Source organism: Rhinolophus sinicus, linkage group LG01, assembly GCF_036562045.2.
Source record: "Rhinolophus sinicus isolate RSC01 linkage group LG01, ASM3656204v1, whole genome shotgun sequence".
In the NCBI taxonomy this organism is placed as follows: domain Eukaryota; kingdom Metazoa; phylum Chordata; class Mammalia; order Chiroptera; family Rhinolophidae; genus Rhinolophus; species Rhinolophus sinicus.
In genome coordinates, this window is record NC_133751.1 from 193455025 (window position 1) to 193475818 (window position 20794).

Here is a 20794-nt window from a genome sequence, read left to right on the forward strand (position 1 = left end):
GGAGCTCACAGAGCCCGTGCGTTGAACTCAGACTGGGGATGGTCAGGGAAATCTTACAGAAAGGGCATCAAAGCTAAACCTGGAGGAAGGATCCGCAGCTCTGGAGAGAAACCTGTACTTCCTGAGAATTATGGGCGTCGTCCGCTCGTGGAGGGTAAGCGCAACCATGGCCGTGAACGCAATAGCTAGATGTAGAGTGAGAAGCAGGCGAAGGACCACTTGTGAAGACCCCAAACCACCCCAGCCCTCCTTCCCCAAGATATCTGCCGTCGCCTTCGCAGGCCCTTTCGCCCTACCTGGAGCTAAAGCCGCACGCGGGATCGCGGACAGCCACAGCCACCCACTCACTCAGGCACAACCATCCTGTTCCCAGCCTTGCCAAACAAGAACGGGCGGGGCTCGGCTTTCCTGGAGCACTACCCTAGCCGCCCGGCGACTGCGCGGGACGTGTCCGCCCTGCGGGATGACGTCAGCACGCCTGTGCGCGCCGGGGGAGGAGTGGGAGCTGCGGGCCGGGAGGCGCAGAGGCTCCGGTAAGCCGGGCTGGGCGGGGGAGAGGAAGGGGCGGGGCAGGGAGCCCCCACAGGGTGCGGGGTCGCAGTCCAGACCTGGAGCCGGAGCCCCAGAGATGCTCAGCATCGTCTCTTCTCCCAGCAGGCCCTGCCCGGCGATGGAGTTTCCGGACCTCGGGGCTCACTGTTCCGAGCCAAGCTGTCAGCGCTTGGGTGAGGGGCGGAGCGCCAGGGGGCGGGGCCGGGTGGAGAGGGTCTTGTTGCTGCGGATACCGCGAAGGGTGGGCTCCGGAAACTGGAAATGCCGGATAGGGGCGGGGCTCGAAGTTGGGGCGGTGTCAAAGGAGGCGTGGCTAAGGGTAGTGCACTAGGGCCGGGTGGTTTGTTGCAAATAGGGTGGTGTTTTCCTTCCCTTGAGTGGAAGGCTTGAGTGACCCGGAACGACGTCGAGGTCCCGCTGGACCTGCATTCCGACCCACTCCCTGCAGATTTTCTGCCTCTCAAGTGTGACGCCTGCTCGGGCATCTTCTGCGCAGACCATGTGGCCTACGCTCAGCATCACTGTGGATCTGCTTACCAAAAGGTGAGGGGGCGGTGTGAGGGTGATGGGGGGGTGACTGGAGGATGCATGCAGAATCGCCGGAATCCTTCTGCCTCCCGTTTCTTCTGCTTTATTGTGTTTCTGAGACTCGGTGCTCCATTGTTTATAGAGGGCCTGTCCAGGTTCTTTCAGGACCAGTGATTTGGTTGAACCAGAGTGGGCCGCAGACTGATCCCTGCTCCTTATCTATAGGATATCCAAGTACCTGTATGCCCACTCTGTAATGTGCCTGTGCCTGTGGCCAGAGGGGAACCCCCTGACCGCGCTGTGGGGGAGCACATTGACCGAGACTGTCGCTCGGATCCAGCACAGCAAAAACGTAAGGTAAGCATTGGAGGGGTCTGGGACTATGGATGCCTGGAAACCTGAACAGCTGTTATGATTGGGTTGGAAAAGGGGTCAGAGTCTCAGCAGTGACAAACCTTCCCACTCTGTCTCAGATCTACACCAATAAGTGTGAACGCTCTGGCTGCCGGCAGCGGGAAATGATGAAACTGACCTGTGAACGCTGTGGCCGAAACTTCTGCATCAAGCACCGTCACCCACTGGACCATGATTGCTCTGGAGAGGGGCACCCAACCAGCCAGGCAGGGTAATTTCAGCCAAGTACTCTAACTTGCCTTTGGGACATCCCATCCTTCTGGAATTGACTCAGCCCTTATCACAAGTTGGGAAGCTTGAACCCTATCCCCTTTGGCTAGGGGAGTCTTAACTGTTAAGTGCCTATTTTTCCAGACTGGAGGAACTTCCCTCCTGGCTCTGGGTAAAGCCTAGGAAGAGCACATAAGCTGACAGCTCTTGGAGGCATGCCAAAAGTGTCTCTTCCCTACAGACTTGCTGCCATTTCCAGAGCACAAGGTGTGGCTTCTTCGACAAGCACCATCCCCAGCCCAAGTCGGACCTTGCCTTCCTCTACCTCTCCCAGCAGGTAGGCCTACCTGTTTCTCCTCTCCCTTTTTCCCCTTTGCATCTCTGACCTCTGCCTCTTGAATGTCTGTCTTAGAGCCACAGCCCAGTCTCCACCGTGGACAGCCCCTCCAGTGATTGCTTTGCAGAATGGCTTGGTGAGTTGGGCAGAGGTTGGAGAGAGAGAAGCAAACCCATGCAGAGTAAAATGCAAGGCAACTGGTCTTGTTTCTCCTCTTGCAGAGTGAGGATGAGGCTCTGCAGCGAGCCCTGGAACTGTCCTTGGCAGAGACCAAACCCCAGGTTCCAAGGTACCTACTCTCTGGTGAAAGGGTGGGATGTGGGCAAGGGCTCTGTTTGGAAGGAGGTAGGTGGGACCACACCAACCCAACGCAAGATAATAGTTAAGAACTTGGGCTCAAAATTAAGCTTACTATATGACCTTTGACAAGTTCTTTAACCCATTAGGGTCTTAATTTCCTCTGTAAAATGGAACAATACTAATATCTACCTCGTAGGGTTATGCAAATAATTGAGATAATACTCAGGAGTGCTCAGCACAGTGATACCTAACAGATCAGATGCTCACATTATAGATACTATTGTCATCCAACTTAAGCTGTTCCTCCCTCCCAGTTCTCAGGAGGAAGAAGACTTAGCTTTAGCACAAGCACTGTCAGCCAGTGAGGCAGAGTACCGACGGCAGCAGGTATGAGGATGGGGTAGAGATGGGGTCCTGTGTTTGGAGGGAGTAAGGGATTGGGGGGGGGGGGGTTCTTCCAAATGGTTGAGAGTTTTGGAATGGTGGTATCCTTTTGTGTTCACTATGACTCTAGCCCAGGCTGAGCTTGGAAGTGAGGTCTGTCCCCTCACTTCCTTGACATCGCACCGTTTTCCCTCTTTGCTCCAGGCCCAAAGCCGCAGCTTGAAGCCATCCAACTGCAACCTGTGCTAGGGCCTTGGGCTCGGGGAGGGAGGCTCAGCGGAGGAGGACTGTGGCCCTAACTTCTGAGGTCCACAGGGAGAGGCGGTCAGGAGCAGCCTAGAGTGAAATGAGGAGTGACATAGAGGCCGCCTCCAGGGAGCAGCAGGAGAAACAGCGTGTGAAACTGAGACGACAGAAGATCCTGCTGGCCTCTCCCGCTGCATGGGAGAGGGCGGCTATGAGCTGCTCCCTGGCTGGGCCCTCAGAGGAGGCTACCCAGGCCCCACTGAGCCCCCTGCATAATGTCACCCCCTTACATTGGGGCTGCCCCCATGTGTAGGGCAGAGAAGGGCCTGGAAAGAATAAAGGATAATGGAAGTCAATCAGACATCCAAGTGGTGTGTTTCTTCCTTCTCCAGTCAACACCAGAAGAGTCCTGTCAAGAAGGCTCACATGACCAAGGGTGGAGGTCATTGCGATATGTCACTCCACAAAGTCACAGTAAGCCTAGCACAGTTCACATTTTTATTTCCCCAAAAAGTGCTTCACTGATAGGTCCCTTTCCCTCACTGGCTAGCACCGTGCCCCGAGACCAGGATGAAATATGCCAGGGAAGGATACATCTTATCCTCCTCTGAGTTACCCTTTGGGAGGGAAGTGGCCACGACTTTTGTCACCATGCCTTAGTCTAGGATTTGGTGTCTTCAGAGACTTCTTCCTGTCCCCGCTGCTGCAGCTGCCACATATCAGCATACACCCCACCTTGGGACAACAGAGCCTCGTGCCTGGGGCAAGGAGGGAAGTGTAAGGCCCAACTATCAGTTTAATCCCAAGAGTCCCTGCCATCAGCCCACAGAGATGATGGGATTGATGAGGGGCAGCTCCTCCAGAGCCTACTGGGACTTCACACTGTTTCCTGGGCCTCCCAATTCAGAAGCCCTGCCCTGTTCATCCTGCTGCATCCCTTACCGTCCTCTCTCCACAATGCAGCCATCCTTGATGACGAGGATCTGGTCAGCATTGACCACAGTTGAGAGCCTGAAAAGTCAGAGATCAGTTACCCACCACACCATCAAAAGGGGGCCCCACTCGCTGCCTGCTGCCCCGGTTCTGTACCTGTGTGCCACTACGATGGTGGTGCGGTTGGCACACACTTTGGCCAGAGAAGCCTGGATAGCCCTCTCATTGGATGTATCCAGCGCTGAGGTTGCCTACAGAGAGGATCTGGGTAAAACTGCCCCCGCCACCCAAGTCCCCAGTGGAAGGAGGATGCAAGCTGCTGGCGGAGGCCTTGGGAATCAAAAAGAACCTTGTTTGCGCTTGAGAACTATAATGTGTTTTGTGGATTCGTGATCTCCCGGATGGAAAACAACACCCAGCAGGAATGGCAGGGGTGTAGGCAGGGCAGGAAGAAGGGGTGAAGGCTGCCCAGGGCCCTCACCTCATCCAGCAGAATGATGTCGGGGGCCTTGAGGATGGTGCGGGCGATGGCGACACGCTGCTTCTCCCCACCGCTCAGCTTCAGTCCCCGCTCGCCCACCTGCGTCTCATACCCTGTGGATATTGCCCACCTCCCTCAAATCACATGTGATAACTTGGTTTCTGTGACCTGATGGGGCACGGAAGGGATGGCACAGAGGACAGGGGGAGTAACAAGGCTAAACAGGGCAGGGGAAGCGCACCTTCGGGGAAAGCCACAATGGTATCATGGATGCCTGCAGCCTTAGCAGCAGCCTCCACTTCCTCATTGCCAGCTACGATGCGGCCATAGCGGATGTTGTTGGCAATGGTATCATTGAAGAGGACAGTGTCCTGGGGCACGACGCCAATGTGAGACCGGAGAGAGATCTGGGTCACCTGGGGCCAAAAGACCATATGCTCTGGTTGTGAGATTCCCCACAGGCCTAGGCAATAAGATGTGCCGGTGGGAAGCACATGGGATGAGAGGCCCTGGGTAACAATCCTGCCACCACCACCCCAAATCCTAGCTAGCTATGTGGGTAAATCACTCAACCTCTCTGAGTCTGTTTCCCCATCAATAAAAAGGAAATACGCTTTCTCCACCTGCTTCCCGAGATTGCTCCAGATCTTTGTACCTGGTACAGCACCATACAAATCATTCTCATGACTCCTACTTGTGGAGGTCAGATAGTGCTAAAAAGACTAAGGTCTTTTGCCCCAGTTTTTTGCAGAGATGACATCTCTTCCTTCTCTCGCCCTGGATGCCCAGCACTCGCCATGCTTTTACACACAGGCCCCTAAAATTACAGTCTTCTCCCAAACAACCTTACCTGTGAAATGTCCTGCCCATCTATTCGGATGCAGCCAGAGCTGATATCATAGAAGCGAAACAGCAGGCGCAGAATTGTGCTCTTCCCTGCTCCGGAGGGGCCCACCTGGTGCATTAGAAACAGAGGGAAAACATTCTCAGGCCCATTGGTGTTGAAGGCTTTCTCTCTCCAATGTCCACGGAGGCTGCCCCCTTCACTCTTGTGACCCATCATGACAGGGCTCTCTGACTCCACAGCCTGGGTCACAAGCTGCCATGGGCACTGGAATGAGGGAGCTTGAGGAGGCTGGGCAAGTGGCTGGGGCTTCTCTCACCAGAGCCAGGGTCTGTCCAGGCATCACAGTGAAGGACACATCCTGCAAGGTCTCCCGCCTACAAGGGAGTGGCACGGTCAGCAGGCCCGCTGCACCTCCAAGACCCCCTCCCATCCCCAGAGCTACTAGTAGGCCCCGCGCCTCCCCTGCTTGGGCTCTCTTCGCAGGTAGTGGCGGCTAAGAAGCAGGGATGAGGGGCAGGAAGGCAGTGTGTAAATGGACAGTGGGAAAGGGGGCTGTGGGACGGCACAAGAGGAGGGGCTCACCCATCAGTGTAGCTGAAATGCACGTTCTCAAACTCAATCCGCCCTCTCTGAAAGTGAAGGGGCCCTGCTCCAGGAAGGTCCTTCACCTGGGAGAGTACCACCAACACGTGCCACCATTATAGGCCTGGTATTCTCCAGACACAAGACACACCATGCAGGTCCCGCTCCCAAACCCCCACTCCTCTCTCTTCACTCACTTCTGTCTCTTCTTTCAGCAGGTCAAACATGTTCTCCATGTCGATAAAGTTGGTCTGGATCATCCTGCAACAAGAGCGCTGGTTGGAGCTCCTCTGGGGAGCTATGGAAAGAACAATGCACCTGGACAGGTGAGGGCCGGGGATCAGGTTACCTATAGTAGGTGCCAAACCAGTTGAGGGGCATATACAGCTGGATGATGTAGGTGCCAAAGAGCACGAAGTCCCCGACCTGTGGCGATCCAGGGAAGAGGACCGAGTCACAGGAGGCCTGTGGGCTGTCACCCTGCCCACTTCCTGTCATCTGTCCGCTTCCCACCCAGGAGCCTCCTGGCCCATAGGCCTCAGGCCCCTCTTCCCCATCCCCAGAACAATTCCGTTACCTGTAGCTTCTGCTCACTGACAAAGTATGCACAAAGCAGGGAGCCAGCAAGGAGCCCAAGTCCAATCACCATATTCTGGGTCTGATTTAGTAAAACCAGTGAAGCACTTGACTTCCACTCCAAACCCTGTGGCAATAATGTGGGAGGGAAGACCGTCACATATGCACTGTCCATCACCAAGTGCAAACCTCGGCCTAGGCACCTTCAACCTCACAGCCCAAATTTTACTCCTCTGGGCGCTGGCAATTCCCCAAGGCCAGGCCATTGCTCTCTGTAGGCCTCACATTAGCCTCCTCACCTGATATTTGATGATGGCTTCTTGATAGCGTTCCACTTCATAACGCTCTGCGTTGTAATACTTCACCTGATGAATGCAAAGCACCACCGTCCGACAGGCCCACAGCAGTCCGGCACCCAGGTCGTTGTCTCCAGACCCTCAGCCCTCCTTCCTCATTTTAAACAGCGCACACCCCTCTAGCTCCTTGGCAGCCCCAGGGGTCCCAAGCACACTCCTCCACAGCTCTGGGCCTCACACCACTGCCACGGAGGCCTCTGTTACCGTCTCAAAGTTTAGCAAAGAGTCCACGGCTCGTGCCCGAGTAGCATTCTCCTGGGTGTTCATAGCACGTCGGAACTTTGTTCTCCACTCAGTGACCACGATGGTCAGGGCTAGAGAATGACAGGAGGATAAGGGAGAGGAAGAGATCAAGACATCACTCCCAACAGCAGAGACCACGTGTTTCTATCTGCGGCCCACCCCATACATACTAACCCTACACTACAGCCCAGGGACCCAGATTCTGAAGGGAGAGCACCCTAAGCTCCCCGAGGGAAGGGGCTGTGCCAAGGTATCTTTGTAGCACATACAAAGCCTCATCTGTGAAAATGCTTTTGGTGAACAAATGCAGGCAAGCTGCATCCTTGACCCACATCCAGCGAGCACCTAATGTGACCAGGATGCCCTTCCTGGCCCCCTACCCAGATGGAGCTAAGGTTCCCTTGGCAAAGGAGCATGCCCATCCACCATATTTGGGGAGCAGCAGGAGCCCATTCAAGTCGGCTAACCTATAGCCTCCCAAACTGGGTCACTCGAGTAGGGGCAGGGCGCATGCCCAAGGGAGGTGCTGGCGAGTTCAGGGAGCTGCTGTCACTGAGCGGCACTCACTGAGGTAAAGGCTCATGCACAGGAACACAATGAGGCCAAACCAGGCGTTGAAGAACATGCTGAAGTAGATGATGCCGATGATGATGTCAGCCAGCGTGGGCAGAATGTTGAACACCAGGTAGCTGGAAGGGCAAGTCAAGTGACAGAAAGGCTTAGGGGCTCAGGACCAGCAACTCTACCGCTAGGAGTTTCAGTGCAGTGTTTTGTTTTCAACAGCAACAGACTGCAATCAGGCTAAACGCCCCTTAGGAGGTGTATGGCTCAGTGAAACACAGCGTGCTCTGGGTCAGTTACAACGAATGAGGGAGAGCTTCATGCTCGGATGAGACCTTCATGCTCGGATGAGAATACATCTCCATAATTTGTGTGTGTGTGGTCTTTATTTCCCCTTTCTTCTGCCTCCCTCGCTCCCACTCCGGTTCAAGCCGTTGTTTCTCAGTCTAGCTGTGTAGGACACAGCTCCCTGGCCCATGCTGGTATTTTGAGACTCGTGCTCCCCCCTGGGCTGAGGCAGTCAGTCGTCAGTAGGCCACGCACAGCAGCTCACGGCAGCTCACCATGGCTGCTGACCACTCACGCTGGCCGCCAGCAGCTCATGGTGGCGCACACAGCAGCCCACTGCAGCGCACGCCAACCTCTGGCTGCTCAAGGCAGCACAGCTCCAGGGAGAGCTGTTGTTCACAATCTTAGCTGTAGAAGGTGCAGACCACTGGCCCATGTGGGAATCGAACTGGTGACCTCAGTGTTAGGAGCACAGCGCTCCAACCACCTGAGCCACTGGGCCAGCGCCTCCATAACGCTTTGTTAATAAACAATGCCTGTGTCATGATACCATTAGTTTTACCTGCACAACACCCCATTAGTTCTGAGAATCTGCATACATATTTGTAAAAATGCAAAGAAGCAGAACGCAGAACTCAACATACTAAATGGAATGGGAACCACTGGAGAACTGAGTAGAATTCAAAAGAGATTTGCTCTCAGGTCTACTCTACGTTATGAGAGCATATGTACATTAATTTTATAATTAGGAAAGAAAAAGAGTGGAGGGGCAGTTCCTCAAACTGGGTCTGTGCTCCAAACAGCCCCTCCATCCCTGCTTCTCCAGCCATACCCTCCCACACTCCCTTTCCACGGGCTTGGCACCTGAGCAGCCCGGTGACACTGGACGTGCCCCGGTCCACGATCCGCAGCACCTCCCCTGTGCGGCGACCCAGGTGCCAGCGCAGTGAGAGATCATGCAGGTGGGAGAAGAGGCGTAGCTCCACCTGCCGTGACGTGAACTGCTGCACCCTGATCCACAGAAACGTGCGCAGGTTGCTCACGAAGCCTGGGGGGAGCCAGGAGCAGTTTCAGTAGGGCTGAAGGGTTCAATGTCATTAGTCACACACCAAGATGTGAAAGGTCTGGGGCCACCGAAGGGCCTGGGGGAGGAGACGACCGGAGGAGGGAGAGGGGCAGTGCCCACCAGGGTGAAAGCAGAGCCCCTCATACCTGTACTGCCGGTGCCGCCGCCCTGCAGGAACTTGAGAAAGACATAGGTGGTAACAGTCCAGGCTAGGGAGTGCCAAGGTGCCTTCTCGGTCAGTAAGTTTACTACGGAGAAAACAAGTCACAGCCCACTTATGGACCGTAGGACTCTTCAGGAGAGACTGCCCCAGGCACCAGCCATAGCTTCTTTCTAACCACTCAGCTCTGAACTCTGTCCCACTGGTCTAAGTAGGGTCCCCCCACCCACCAGGCCAATGAAGGATCACAGCACTGAGCTGTTACTCCTTCTCCCCCTCACCTATGTCCCTATAGAAGATGGGGACCAACACGTTCAGTCCCCGGTCCAACCCCATGAGCCCGAGGCAGATGAGCACAACAAACTGCAGAGCTGGACTCCCCCGAGGCCACAGGTAGCCACTCAGTAGGCGAAGCTTCCTGCCAAAGTCTCGCCAGGTAGATTGTGGTGGTCCCTCTGTTGACTGAACCTAGGATGGTGAAACACATAGGTGAAGGGACTCAGAAATCAAAAAGAAGTGCACAAGCCGGAAACCTTCTAGGGAAAATGTATGTGATTACCCGGTCTTCCAGGTATCTTAGACTCACAAGTGACCCCTGATGGGGCCAGAAAGGCTAACAGGGCACACAATCTGAGATTTGGAAAAGAAGCAGTTCATTTTAGTGGGAAAAAATGGTAACGGAATGAAATTAAGACAGACCGTAAGGTTCAGAAATTGAAGTTTACCTGGCTCCTCTCTACGTCTTGATCCTCTTCATTGACTCGCAAGGTGTAGGACTGGGGACGAAGTCCAGGGGCCCAGAGCCCCAGAACAAAAAGCCCTCCAGAGACCACATACCGCAGCACCCACAGGCTAAACTGAACCTAGAATGAAACATATGTAGGGAGAGTATCAGCCAGGGCCAAATCCCATTGTTACAACCTACAACAGGGCTGGGGACTGGTGTAGGGCACACGCCCAAGTCCTCCTCAGGGGCCCAACATCTAAAGGACTGAAAAAAAAAAATCCACAATGACTCAGCACAGACACGCCCCACCAGCTGGCTATCAGCTCCCAGTCCATACCTACCCCTCCCTTCTTTCCTTTCTTAGAGTCACCCCAAAGCATGCAGCCAGTATGACCAGGGAGGACATCCTTCTTCCCACCACGCCACCCACGCTTCCCCTCTTCCCATGAGGTCCCTCACCTGCTGGCCCAAGTCAGCCCTTGCCCACCACCACAGTGGGCTGTTCCAAGATATCAGGGCCAAGTTCTCCGCAGCAAACGCCAGAGTCCAGAGGAGCAGGAGACACGGGCTGTGACTGAACTTGATCCAAGCGCCCATTGCTAGCTTCTGCCGTGCCTGGCTCCGTTCCACGACAAGCAGCCCCAAGCCACAGGCGCTGGCCAGAGTCCCGAGTACAGAAGCCAGCAGTAGGTAACCTGGCAGCGGGGCCCCTTGGGCAGTGCCCACCCGGCCAATCAGGCCGGCTAGGGGCAGCGCCACCTGAAGTGTGGCCAGAAGCAGCTGCAGCCCGTAGGGAGCGACACGAGGACCGGCCCCCCAAGACAGCGCATCGATACCACCAGGCCGCTCCCGACGCTTGCAGGGAAGGACCAGCACCAAGGCCAGAGTCCCCAAGGCAAACAGTATCGAGGGCACGAGCGTGAAGAAGAAGCAGGGACTCAGGCCACCCTTCGCCCAGGCCGGACCCACGGGCCCTTCGGCCTCGCAGTAGTTGCCCACAGTTACCATGGCAATGCGTACCCGCCGGTCGAGGCTGCGGGGACTGCGGGACGGGAGAACTGGACCAGCCTCTCGGGGCGGGGCGCGGATGCCGGGGTGTCTGGGGTCATGGAGCCGCGGGGCTCAAAGCTGCAAGGGTCGCGGCCAGGGACACACGTGGAACCGGCCACACCGCCCACTCGCTTCGCGCACGCGCCGCCGCCACGCATTCACGCAGGGCACGTACGCCGTCTCCGCCCGTCCGCCCCTCGATCGCGGGCCGGGACCCTCCAACCAAGTCCCGGCCCGCAGGAATGTTCCGAGTCGAGCCGCAGCTGTCCGCAGCAGCCCCGCCCACCGAGGCCGCCCGCAGCGTCCCCGTATTGGGCAAAAGTCGTCGGAGGGGCGGGGTGAAATGATGCAAGCGGAGAAGGCAAAATAGATCGGCGGACTCGGCTTGGTCACGTGCTCAGGGCGGGAAATCTGACCGTCCTGCAGGAGACCTTGACCTCCAAGGAACCATGGGTCAGAAACGGCTCTTCTGCTAGCCAGCTAGCTCGGTATATCCGAGCGACCTCATAGGCCCACTTTCCTACAGGGCCCGGCCCTGTCCCCAGCTACCTGGAGGCATCACACGCCCCCCACTCCGCTGGTTCCCAGAACCCTAGCCGCGCGAGACAATAAGGTCGCGACCCGATCAAAGGCCCTTCTTTATTAAGGGTTATCAAGCTGTACACGATCCCCACTCCGTTCCGCTGTGAGTTCCGGTAGCGCAATTCACCATCCACCCGCTGCGGACAGAGCTGGGTGAGGGGTGGGTCGGAGGGTAGGAGCTGGGTCCCAGCATGCAGTGCGGCAGCCCAAAGCCTAGGGCAAATCCGTCTGGTCGCCCCTCCATCCCCCTCTAGGGGACAGTGGGAGGCAGGCCAGAGCTCTCTTGCTGGGAAGTCGACAGCCGAGGGCACACTCCAGCTCTGTCCCTTGTGCAGGTGGTGGGAGGTACAATAAGCAGCAATGGGGGCCAGGAAGACCTCAGTCTCCCAGGGGCCCATCCTAAAAGTTGGAGAGGGCAGCAAAAAATTTCCATTCTGTTCCTGCTATTTAGAAACCTTCCTTTTTAGTGTCAAGAGATAGCGTGAGAGGAACTGAGAGCTAGGGCCTCCACGCCAATGCAAAGCAAAAGCTGAACAGAAGGGGAGCAAGCGAACAGAATGGGAGCAAACAGCACACATGCCAGTGATGTGCAGGAAAGAGAGAGGTAAGCAGGCTGCAGCACTGGGAGAGAACTGGGGGTGAGGTAAGGGCCACAGCCGGAGCTGCTCATCTGTTCAGGGTTGGGGGAGGGAGGCTGCAGAGGTTGAGGGTCCAGGCCCAACCTCCCCACTCCACAGTTGGCACAGGTTCTCCCTGGTTGGCAGCTTCTGTGGTGGGCAGTCCTTTGGAGACTTGCAGGGGTGGGTGCAAAGGTGGCAGTACTGGGGCTGGGCTGGGGACCAGTTTCTAGCACCACACTCTGAGCCAAGGAGGTTCCTAGGGATGAGGCTACAGTCCTGTGTGCCCTGGTTCCTAGGCCCCCAGTTTCTCTCCTGGGGCTGTGGCAAGCCCAGTATTGGCACCTCCCTTGGCCAGGCACGAACACACAAACACCACACGCGTGGAGCCAGGCAACACTCAGAGAAGCCCTCCATGGCGAGCGGATGGGATGGCAGGACAACAGTGGCCTCCATCCTGGGGCATAGGGACCTTCCTCAGCCTTGTCTATACCTGTGGAGAGAAAACAGTTGGTAGTGAAGACAGTCTTCAGCTATCTGCTTACCCAATAGAAGCCTGGAGACAAAGGAAAAGAAAAGCTTGATTCTTGGGGAGGTAAGCAAAGGAAAAAAACAAGCCCTGGATTTCAGAGGTGAGGGAAGAAAGGGGATGCAGTATCTCTGCATGAGAGGCATCCTTCTCATGGAAAGCTTTGACCTCAGCCTAGAAGTTACTACTTCTGGCAGTTGTTCTTGGGTCGTAGAGCCCTTACCTTGTGCACCTGAGGGGGAAGCTCATCTTCCGAGCCCTCCTCGGGCACGGGCTCTGGGTGCCTTGATGCCGACTGCCCATCTTCAGCCCAACCTCCAAGAGGCAGCCGAGAGAAGTGAGAGGGAGCCCGGGGCACTGTGCCAGGATCTGAGACACATGTAAACATACTCTTAGAATCAGTACAAACAAGAATGAGAAAAAGGGTTCTGGGGCTGTCCGGAGTGGGGTGGGGAGGGGTTAGTCTCCTGGGCCTGTCCCTCTCATCTCTTTCTTCCCCACAATGCCCCAAAAGAACCACCCTTCCCTGAAGGTTGTATCCTCCTGTACTCCCACTGGATACCTGTGATGCCCCCGTAGCGCCTCTGGAAGCCTCCCTGCAGGGCAGTGGTCTCAGGTGCTCCAGGCCGGGGTGCAGCACAAGGATAGCTGGCAGAGCGGGGGATAGGTTGGGGGGCCCGGGCGCCCTCTCCCCCCTCTTCAGGGGCACTCTCCCCACTCTCATCACTCTCCCGGCGGTGCCACACATGCCGCTCAGGTTCGGCCTGGGCCTGCTGCTTGTGAAGCTGAGAAGTGGGGGACCCATTAGTTGAGAACAGAAGGATATCTGTCTGAAACAGCAGCTCCCCACTGCGGTCTCAGCCAGTTCCCATTTATACTATCTCACCTAGAATCACTGACCCCAAATACCTATTGCGTTATAGTGTGTAACATACATATGATGTTTTACAGGTTAAATTCTCAGCGGACCCCTGGAACAAGCCTGTGCATAGGTTGTAAGGGCACTCATTGTACCTCGTCATTTGATTCAAGAACAATGTGCAGATCTAGGTGCCAAGCAATCTTTTAGGCGCTTGGGATATAGCAGTGAACCAAACAGACAAAAATCCCAGCCTTTGTGGGGCTTATATACTCAAAAGGAGGGTGGGGAGAGGCTAGGCAGTAAACAAATAAGAAAAAAAAATACTGTATGTCAGATGGTGTTAAATGCTATGGAGAAAAATGGAGCAGGGAGATTCAGGAGGGTGGGCAAGGGAGGCTTTTACTCCAGGTGGTCAGTGTTGGTTTCATGGACAAGGTCAGAGCAGAAACCTGAATAAGGAGAAGGAAGGAGCCATATGGATGTCTCGGGGAAGGGGATTCTTGGCAGCGGAAACCACGAGTGTGTAAAGGCCCTGGGTGAGAATAAGCCTGGCTAAAAGGAAAGGAGGTGTATGTGGGAATGGAGATTGCAGAGCAAGTAAATGGCAGAGCAGGGATTTGAACCTATGTCTTGCTTCTCCACGTCTAAAATCCTCTATTCTATTTTCAACTGCCACCTTGGTTCTATGGCCCACCCCTTGCTGCCCACTCACCTGGTGCATATAGAGGGCATGCAGGCTCATTTCGGTGGATGCATATTCCGACAGCACTAAGCTCTGCAGCTGTCCTTCCCACACGCTGCTCCCGGAGCTGGCTGTCCTGGCATCCACCCTGTCCCCCCAGCACAGACAGATAGCAATCATCAACATTTCTGAGACCCACACAAGTTGCTGGGCACTACTGCCATGCCTTCCCATCTTGGCCCACCTCTACTCACCCAGAGCCTGTCATGGTGCTGGGAGCCCGGCCCGTAGGAACCTGACCAGGTTGCAGAGGGGAGAAGGAACGCAGAGCAGAGGCGACTTCAGCCCTGTGCCTGGAGCCCTGCAGGTCTCTGGGCAGTGGGGCGCCCCGGCAGGATGAGCCAGCTACCACATTTGCAATAAGGCTCAGTGGCTATGAAAGAAAGTAGAACTCTCAGGGCATGAGGGAGGCCTCTGGGGCCCCCAGTATTCTGCATGTCAGCACCCAATGGCACAGACTGAACAGACAGAAGAAAAACTAGAGGGTTAGGCGCTTCCACCCCATGCCGAGTCCTCAACTCCAGGGCCTGGAGTCCACTCTGCCCATCATTTCCCAGTCCCCAGAAACACACCTCAGACTCAGATTGCAAGGACTGGATGGACGTAAAGAGGGCATTTTCAGGGAGCAGACCCCCTTGGGCAAGGCCAGCAGCTCCTCCGTCTCGCTGAACCTGCTCCTTGAGGAAGCCTAGGAAGGCCGTGCTCTCACGTGGTGGCTGCCAGCCAGGGTTGGTGATGGCAAAGTGCATGAGTGACAGCTCTGTCTTCCCGTCTTCAGCTTGCTGGTACACTGAGGCCTCGGTCTGCCCAGCGGACAGCCACTGCACAAAGGAGGCTGCAGTGAGCAGGACTGTCCTCGGACAGGAGTCCCTTTTGTACCTTGCCTGCTAGGGGGCAGTTTTGCCCCAGGAGGACAGAGAGTGCCATGCACTGCTGTATCTTGCGCAGCGGCCCATGTCCACCCTGGAAGTGGCCACATGCTCGACTAATTGCTTGGCTTGTGCCTTTCTCAAGAGAGCTGGGCCAAGGGTGCAAATTTAGGGCTAAAATCCAGCCAGGCTCCTGTTTATCAAGCAGTGGGTGCCCTGGTGCAGGGCTGCCCAGAAGCAGGGCAGCTATTTGTAATTTGTTACTCAGAAGGGGTGCCTTTATGCAGTTTGCCCAAAGCCACTGTATGTGCCAGCACCGCCTGTAGCCACCTGCCCCCGTCCTCACCCAGTACCTGGGGATGCCCATGCTGGCGAACATCCATCTGGGCAAAGGAGCAGGTATCTCCGACACCAACCACCTCCACGGTGAAATTGCGGAAGAAGTCTATGATCTCCAGGGCACGTGGGCGCAGGCAGAAGATGAGGATGAGGGGTGTGACAATGGGGCTCAGCAACTCCTCCAAGATGAACACCTGAAAGGGGGGGACCGAGGTCACGAGAGAGCGGGAGGGACCCAGCACTCACCACCGAGCTATCAGCCAGTTTCTAGCAGGCCCTAACTCCAACTCCACTCACTGCCTTGTACTGGAAGAGCTGGGCAAACTCGTCCCGGGTCTGCGAGCGGTGGGCATTACCCTGCCAGTGGTCAGGCATGTAGTGGATATGGGCAAGGATCACGCGGAGCAGCTGCTCAGGGCAGAACACCATGTGCTGGTCCGGGATGAAGGACCTGTGAGATCAGGGTTACGGTGAGACATCAGCCTTTCCCGGAGCGCTAGTCCGCTCGCTCCCACCTGCTGCCCTGCCCACCTGCACACAGTCACGGTGACCCCCAGGAGTGTGACGGTGGTGAGGACGTGTTCCACAGCCAACACATCTTCATCGTAGATGGTGAGGGCGATGAGCACAGCTAGGATGGAGCCAGCGAAAAAGGCGCCGTTCTTGGCCAGCAGTGTCAGCAGAGGTGACAAGAAGCAATTCATGTACTTGGAGGCAGGCTTGTAGCCGCGGCTGAGGCGGGACTGCAGCTCGTGCTCCAGCTCATTGAAGTGGCGGAGATAGCAGCGGCCATACAGTGACCAGCAACGCGCTCCCAGGGCCCCCGGCTCCCGCTTCAGCACCTCGGCATAGCTGAAGAAGGCATAGAGGATCTGCCAGATGAGGATGAGGGGGCACAGCAGGAAATTGGCAATGCCAATCCACAGGATACGGTTGCTGAGGCGCTGGGCCAGCTCTAGCCGCTGCCCCCCGCGTTTGTATTCAGCCTTGAGGCTCCATTCATTGAGAAAGAGAGAGCCAGGTCCCCAGAAGAGGATCAGCTCGAAGTTGTACTTGAGACCCCGGGTGAAGAAGACGGCCTCCCCAAGGCCTGGCAGGCGGAAGCGCAGGGGCAGGAGGGATTTGTTAACCAGCGCCACCATGTAGTTCTGGAAACGCAGGATGCGGTGGTAGATGTCCAGTTCTGTCAGCTCGCGCTTGTGGATGCAGATCTGGTGCTCTTTCTGGGTCTGCACGATCCGAGCCTGCACTTCCTGCCACGTGCAGTATGGAAGGGCAGACTGCGGGGTGGGGAAGGGACACGGTATGAAAGGTGGGGTTGTTACCTCGCCCCCTTGCCCTGCATTAGTTGTGAGGCTTGGGCCCTGTGCTTAGCTGAATGGAGCCCTTAAACAGATGCGCCCGGACCTGCCAATGATGCCTGAAGATGACTGATGTCCAGGAATACACCCAACCCTTCCCACGCTGTAGGAGAAGTTTTGGGCTGTGGCGCTAACTGCCCAAATTTCCAGTCTCACCATGGGGATGCGCAGAGCATGCAGGTAGAAGGAGTGGATCTCCCAGTAGCAGCAAATGTTATAGATGAACTTGATAAGCCGGTGGACCCAGAAGACACCAGCGATGACCAGGATGGTGATGAGGGAGCCATTTTCCTGAATTCTGATGGGGAAAAAAGAAGAGGAGGAGGAGTGCCCTTAAGGGTCTTGGCAGGCATGCTGCTCTCATGAAGGATTTGTGAGGCTGAGCCTGAGTCTGTGTTCTAGGGAATGTGCCTCACACTCCATTCCCCACCTGCTAGCAGAACCATAGGCTCTGGTGCCCTCTGACCTGTAGCCCTTACCTGGCACTACAGACTTGGGCAGGCAAAAAGGCATCTGGCAGAGTAACCTTGACGGGCTCGGTAGGGTGAAGACTGTGGTTCACCATCTTATTGGCAAATAGGATGTCGTAGTCCACACAGCTGACGAGGAAGGTGGTAAAGGCAACCACAAAGAGGAACTGCCTGGTGAGTTGGGAAGAGGGGGTGCAGTCCGAGAGTCAGAGAGGCACCAGGGAAATAACATGGGAAACAGAGGGGTCTGGAAGCAGCAGAACAAGATTAGGGAGCCACCTCTGGGAAATGGAGGGGCTGGAGAACTCCCAGTGGGCTCTCTGTACTGCTCAGCCCCACAGGACTGTCTCGGGCACAAACCTGCTCCTATTTTTGCTCTTAGCCTCAGGCCCCACAGAATCAGCCTGCTTTCTTTGCCTCATAGTAATTTCTGCCATGGCTTACTGGACTCCTTCAAAAGTCTTAGGATTATTGTCTCTGGTCCCCAATCCCCAATTTCCTTTTGAGATGGTAGTTAGAAGCCCTTTGGGGGTTTGAACGGTTTTCTTATTGAGGGAGGGTTTCTCAACCCCTATCCCCTTGGCAAGGCCTTATGGCTCCTTCCTCTTAGGAGGCTCTCTGCCCAGCAGCAAGCCTAAAGTGCAACCAAGGCAGAACAGAGACACTTTTCGCAAGTAAGTGGCTGGCATCTCTGACTGAACCACGCCCATTCCACTGGAGCACTGATGAAATGATCAAGTCTGAGTTCTCTTTGTGGTAAAGACAGGAGTTGGAAAGCTTTACTTATACAAGAGATAAAAAAGGTGAAGGCTGTAAATTTTGGTGCCATACCCAGTCCCGGAACTACAAAGGTTTGTAGAATTTTGAGCCTAGGACTGAGTTGTATTGGCAGGTAGGGCCAGGGGTGGGCTCAAGGAGAGGAAAGACTGAGATGTATTCCTTCACCAAATTACCCATCCCTTGTTATACTTACATGAGCTCAAAGATCTCCCCAATGAGCATACAAGTGAAGCCATTCTTCTGGTGTAGATTATAAACGTGTAATTCTTAAGAAAAAGTGGTTGGTAGAGATAGCAATTAAGAGCACTTGGGTGTCACATACCTGAGTTTAAGTCCTGGCTCTATGACTGTCTAGCTGTGTGACTTTGGCCAAGTTAACCTCGCTAAGCTTTTGTCTGTGGTGTTATATTGGGAATAACAGCACGTGTCTCAGGATTATTAGGTCTAAGAAAGTATTTAACAGAGCTGACATAGAATGAGTCAAAAGACATTAATTATTATGGTTATTAGCATCTCATCAAAAAGGAGGAGCACCCTTAGAAAGGTTCCCTATAAATTAACACCACAAAGTGAAAAACACGTAGCTCTTGGTAAATATGGGGTATCGTTATTTATAACAATCATTATTTCCCAACGTCTTTCAGCCTCAGGAAGAGTTCCATCCCCCTCCAGGGATAAATGCACCCCAACTTCCTATTAGGAGCCTGGCTTAGAGAGGGCCTAAAGGTCCCACAGCTCCAACATGGAGACACAAAGGATATTCGAGAGAAGAAGAGGTCAAGGTTTTCAATGTGGTGCCAAGGTGCTGTGGGGCACAGGAGCAGAGATGTCAGAGCCCTGAAGGAACATAAGCCCCTTGCTCCCTCAACGTTCCTCCGCCAAGTCTCCCCGATGCCCCCACTCTGGCTGTCATGGTCAAGAACTCACACTTGCTCCCCTCAGGGACGTGCACCAATAGGTCCTCTTCTCCTGGGGGTGAATCGCTGTAGGAGGCCTCTAGGCGCTGGTATTCAGTGTCAAACTGCGCCATCACCACCGCCCCCTGTCCACCTTATCCACCTGCCAGTAATGAGGAAGAAGAGACCGGTCAGCTCGCAGGGCTGCTTGTCTACTGCCCTGCCTACTAGACCACGACTGAGAAAGAATCCTTGGGCTTGGTCTCTACTACCAGTCTTCTTGGCTCAAAGGCAGAGGAGGAGGAGTGAAAAGAGAGCAGCGAGCTCAGGGCTTGGGAGCCCTTAACTGACTAATAAGGTCAGTCATTCCCAGAGCCTTTACTGAGTGTCGACTGAGGCCTTGCTGGCCTGAAGCCAGACTCTACCCCTTTGGGGGAGTGGTTTTATTTTCTTTTCAGTGGAGAGGAGGGGCCCTCCCCCTGCCCTCCTGGAAAAACCCTGGTCTCCTAAGAGACCAGCAGTTTGGAAGCACTTTGTAAACAAAGGTTTGAAATAAGCACATGGCCTTACCAGCTCCATGGACAGTGTCTGCTCCACTCCAACCCTGGATGCTCTGGCTCTGCAGCTGCTGGAAGAGAAGGTGTCAGGCCCCAGAGAGGGGCGAGCAGGGATAGAAAGAACCCCAACCCTCCCTCCCCCGATCCCGACCCCCTACTAAGAAGAGGCCAAACATGGGACAAGAGGCAGCAGTGGGAAGAGGCACGCTTCCAGCCTAGGGCTACCGCACTTCCTCTGGTAGGACTGCACAGGGCCACTCATTCAGCTGGAGGATCCCAAGAAGTGGCTTATTGAAGACTGAGTTAGTACAGGCGAGGTCAGGAGGCTCCTCTGGGCTGTCTCTCCATTGCTCTCCCTCAGCCTCGGAAATTGGGCTGCTCAGGGTCCACAAATCCCCAAACCCAAAACCCAAGAAGAGAACCTTTACTGAAGAGGACCTTTCTGGTTAACCCCTTCCGGCTTCTCTAGCACTGTACGCCCAGCAGGCGGCATGGATAAGGAGCTCCTGGGTGGGAGGTCCTGACGGGGCAATGTAGATCCAGATCCTGGGCGAACTGTGTGTTCCCTAGGTCCCTGGAGCCAGGCACGATCTAGGTGGAACTCACCCAGGCAGTGCAGACCCTGGGACCAGGGAGTAGGGTCCCATCTGGCCCCAGTGGGATTCCCTGGGTTAGTGAGAGCCCTGGGTCCAAAGGAGCTGACCAAGCCCTCAAGGAACTCACCACTCACTCACCGGGGGACTGTGGACCCAGGGCCCATGGAGCCCCGGCAGGCCGGGCCTGGGCTCAGGGGTTCCTCCGGATGTTGGAAGAATGGAGCCAGTCCGACAGCAGATACCTCAGGTGGGCTGGGTTGCCCCCCCACACCCAGCCGCTACGACACGAGCCCAGCGCGCCCCAGGGTCGACCGTCCCCAGGCCAAGGGCTCGGCTCCCAAGAGCGGACAACCTCGCGCGCGGCCCCGACGTCCGCGCGCACGCGCGCCCCCGCTATCAAAACATTTCGGCTGCGCGCATCCGCCCCGCCCGCGGCGCCCCCTCCCCGTTACCCGCTGCAAGCTCACTTAAGGCTCCGCGGTCACCCTTGGTCAGGCCCAGGACGGGTTCTGAGATACCAGTAACCGGTTTCGCGTTCCACCTCGGGAACCGTGATCTGGGTGATTCCAGGGCCTCGGAAGGCTCACTTGGGCTCGGCCAGACCCAGAGCGCTAGGCCCACTGTCTGCCACTCACTGTCACCCGCAGCCAGCCTGACCAATAACCATGGGGGGTGGAGGCACAACGACCAATTCTCGGCTTCGGAGGTGGGACTAAAGGCTCAAGGAAGGTCTTGAACGGTCAGAGGACCAAT

At 55.7% G+C, this 20794-nt stretch overlaps 3 protein-coding genes across 12 annotated transcripts; 1 reads left to right on the plus strand and 2 right to left on the minus strand.

Annotated features, from left to right (window-relative positions):
• Nucleotides 1-442: 442 nt before the first annotated feature.
• Nucleotides 443-3332, plus strand: ZFAND2B (zinc finger AN1-type containing 2B). 2 transcript variants are annotated; one of them, XM_019741772.2, is made up of 10 exons: nucleotides 443-533; nucleotides 658-725; nucleotides 1001-1095; nucleotides 1306-1437; nucleotides 1554-1705; nucleotides 1946-2041; nucleotides 2117-2177; nucleotides 2263-2330; nucleotides 2656-2728; nucleotides 2930-3332. In XM_019741772.2, exons 2-10 carry the CDS (start codon nucleotides 671-673, stop codon nucleotides 2972-2974), a joined length of 777 nt encoding a protein of 258 aa, XP_019597331.1. In that variant the 5' UTR covers nucleotides 443-533; nucleotides 658-670; the 3' UTR covers nucleotides 2975-3332. The 2 variants fall into 2 exon arrangements, with proteins under 2 accessions (XP_019597331.1, XP_019597332.1); XM_019741773.2 differs by having other exon boundaries at nucleotides 458-533; nucleotides 655-725.
• A 123-nt stretch (nucleotides 3333-3455) lies between these two features.
• Nucleotides 3456-11124, minus strand: ABCB6 (ATP binding cassette subfamily B member 6 (LAN blood group)). The gene is made up of 19 exons (XM_019741752.2): nucleotides 10251-11124; nucleotides 9790-9927; nucleotides 9346-9532; nucleotides 9051-9152; nucleotides 8703-8886; nucleotides 7557-7678; nucleotides 6951-7060; nucleotides 6690-6755; nucleotides 6392-6517; nucleotides 6164-6240; nucleotides 6012-6075; nucleotides 5815-5900; nucleotides 5549-5606; nucleotides 5236-5340; nucleotides 4627-4801; nucleotides 4386-4498; nucleotides 4061-4155; nucleotides 3914-3982; nucleotides 3456-3729 (listed from the first exon to the last, which is right to left on the minus strand). Exons 1-19 carry the CDS (start codon nucleotides 10797-10799, stop codon nucleotides 3633-3635), a joined length of 2523 nt encoding a protein of 840 aa, XP_019597311.1. The 5' UTR covers nucleotides 10800-11124; the 3' UTR covers nucleotides 3456-3632.
• Nucleotides 11125-11466: 342 nt separating this feature from the next.
• On the minus strand, nucleotides 11467-20677 carry ATG9A (autophagy related 9A). Of its 9 annotated transcripts, none has more exons than XM_019741755.2 (16): nucleotides 20509-20677; nucleotides 19459-19513; nucleotides 18920-19051; nucleotides 18754-18797; nucleotides 18186-18250; nucleotides 17222-17383; nucleotides 16899-17040; nucleotides 15913-16661; nucleotides 15679-15832; nucleotides 15396-15575; nucleotides 14746-14994; nucleotides 14368-14546; nucleotides 14144-14261; nucleotides 13132-13354; nucleotides 12793-12938; nucleotides 11467-12533 (listed from the first exon to the last, which is right to left on the minus strand). In XM_019741755.2, the coding sequence occupies exons 3-16, from the start codon at nucleotides 19020-19022 to the stop codon at nucleotides 12528-12530; spliced, it is 2520 nt and encodes an 839-aa protein (XP_019597314.2). In that variant the 5' UTR covers nucleotides 19023-19051; nucleotides 19459-19513; nucleotides 20509-20677; the 3' UTR covers nucleotides 11467-12527. The 9 variants fall into 9 exon arrangements, with proteins under 9 accessions (XP_019597314.2, XP_019597317.1, XP_019597318.2 ...); XM_019741758.2 differs by having other exon boundaries at nucleotides 19459-19516; XM_019741759.2 differs by having other exon boundaries at nucleotides 18754-18829; nucleotides 19459-19516; nucleotides 20509-20647.
• Between the last annotated feature and the right edge of the window lie 117 nt (nucleotides 20678-20794).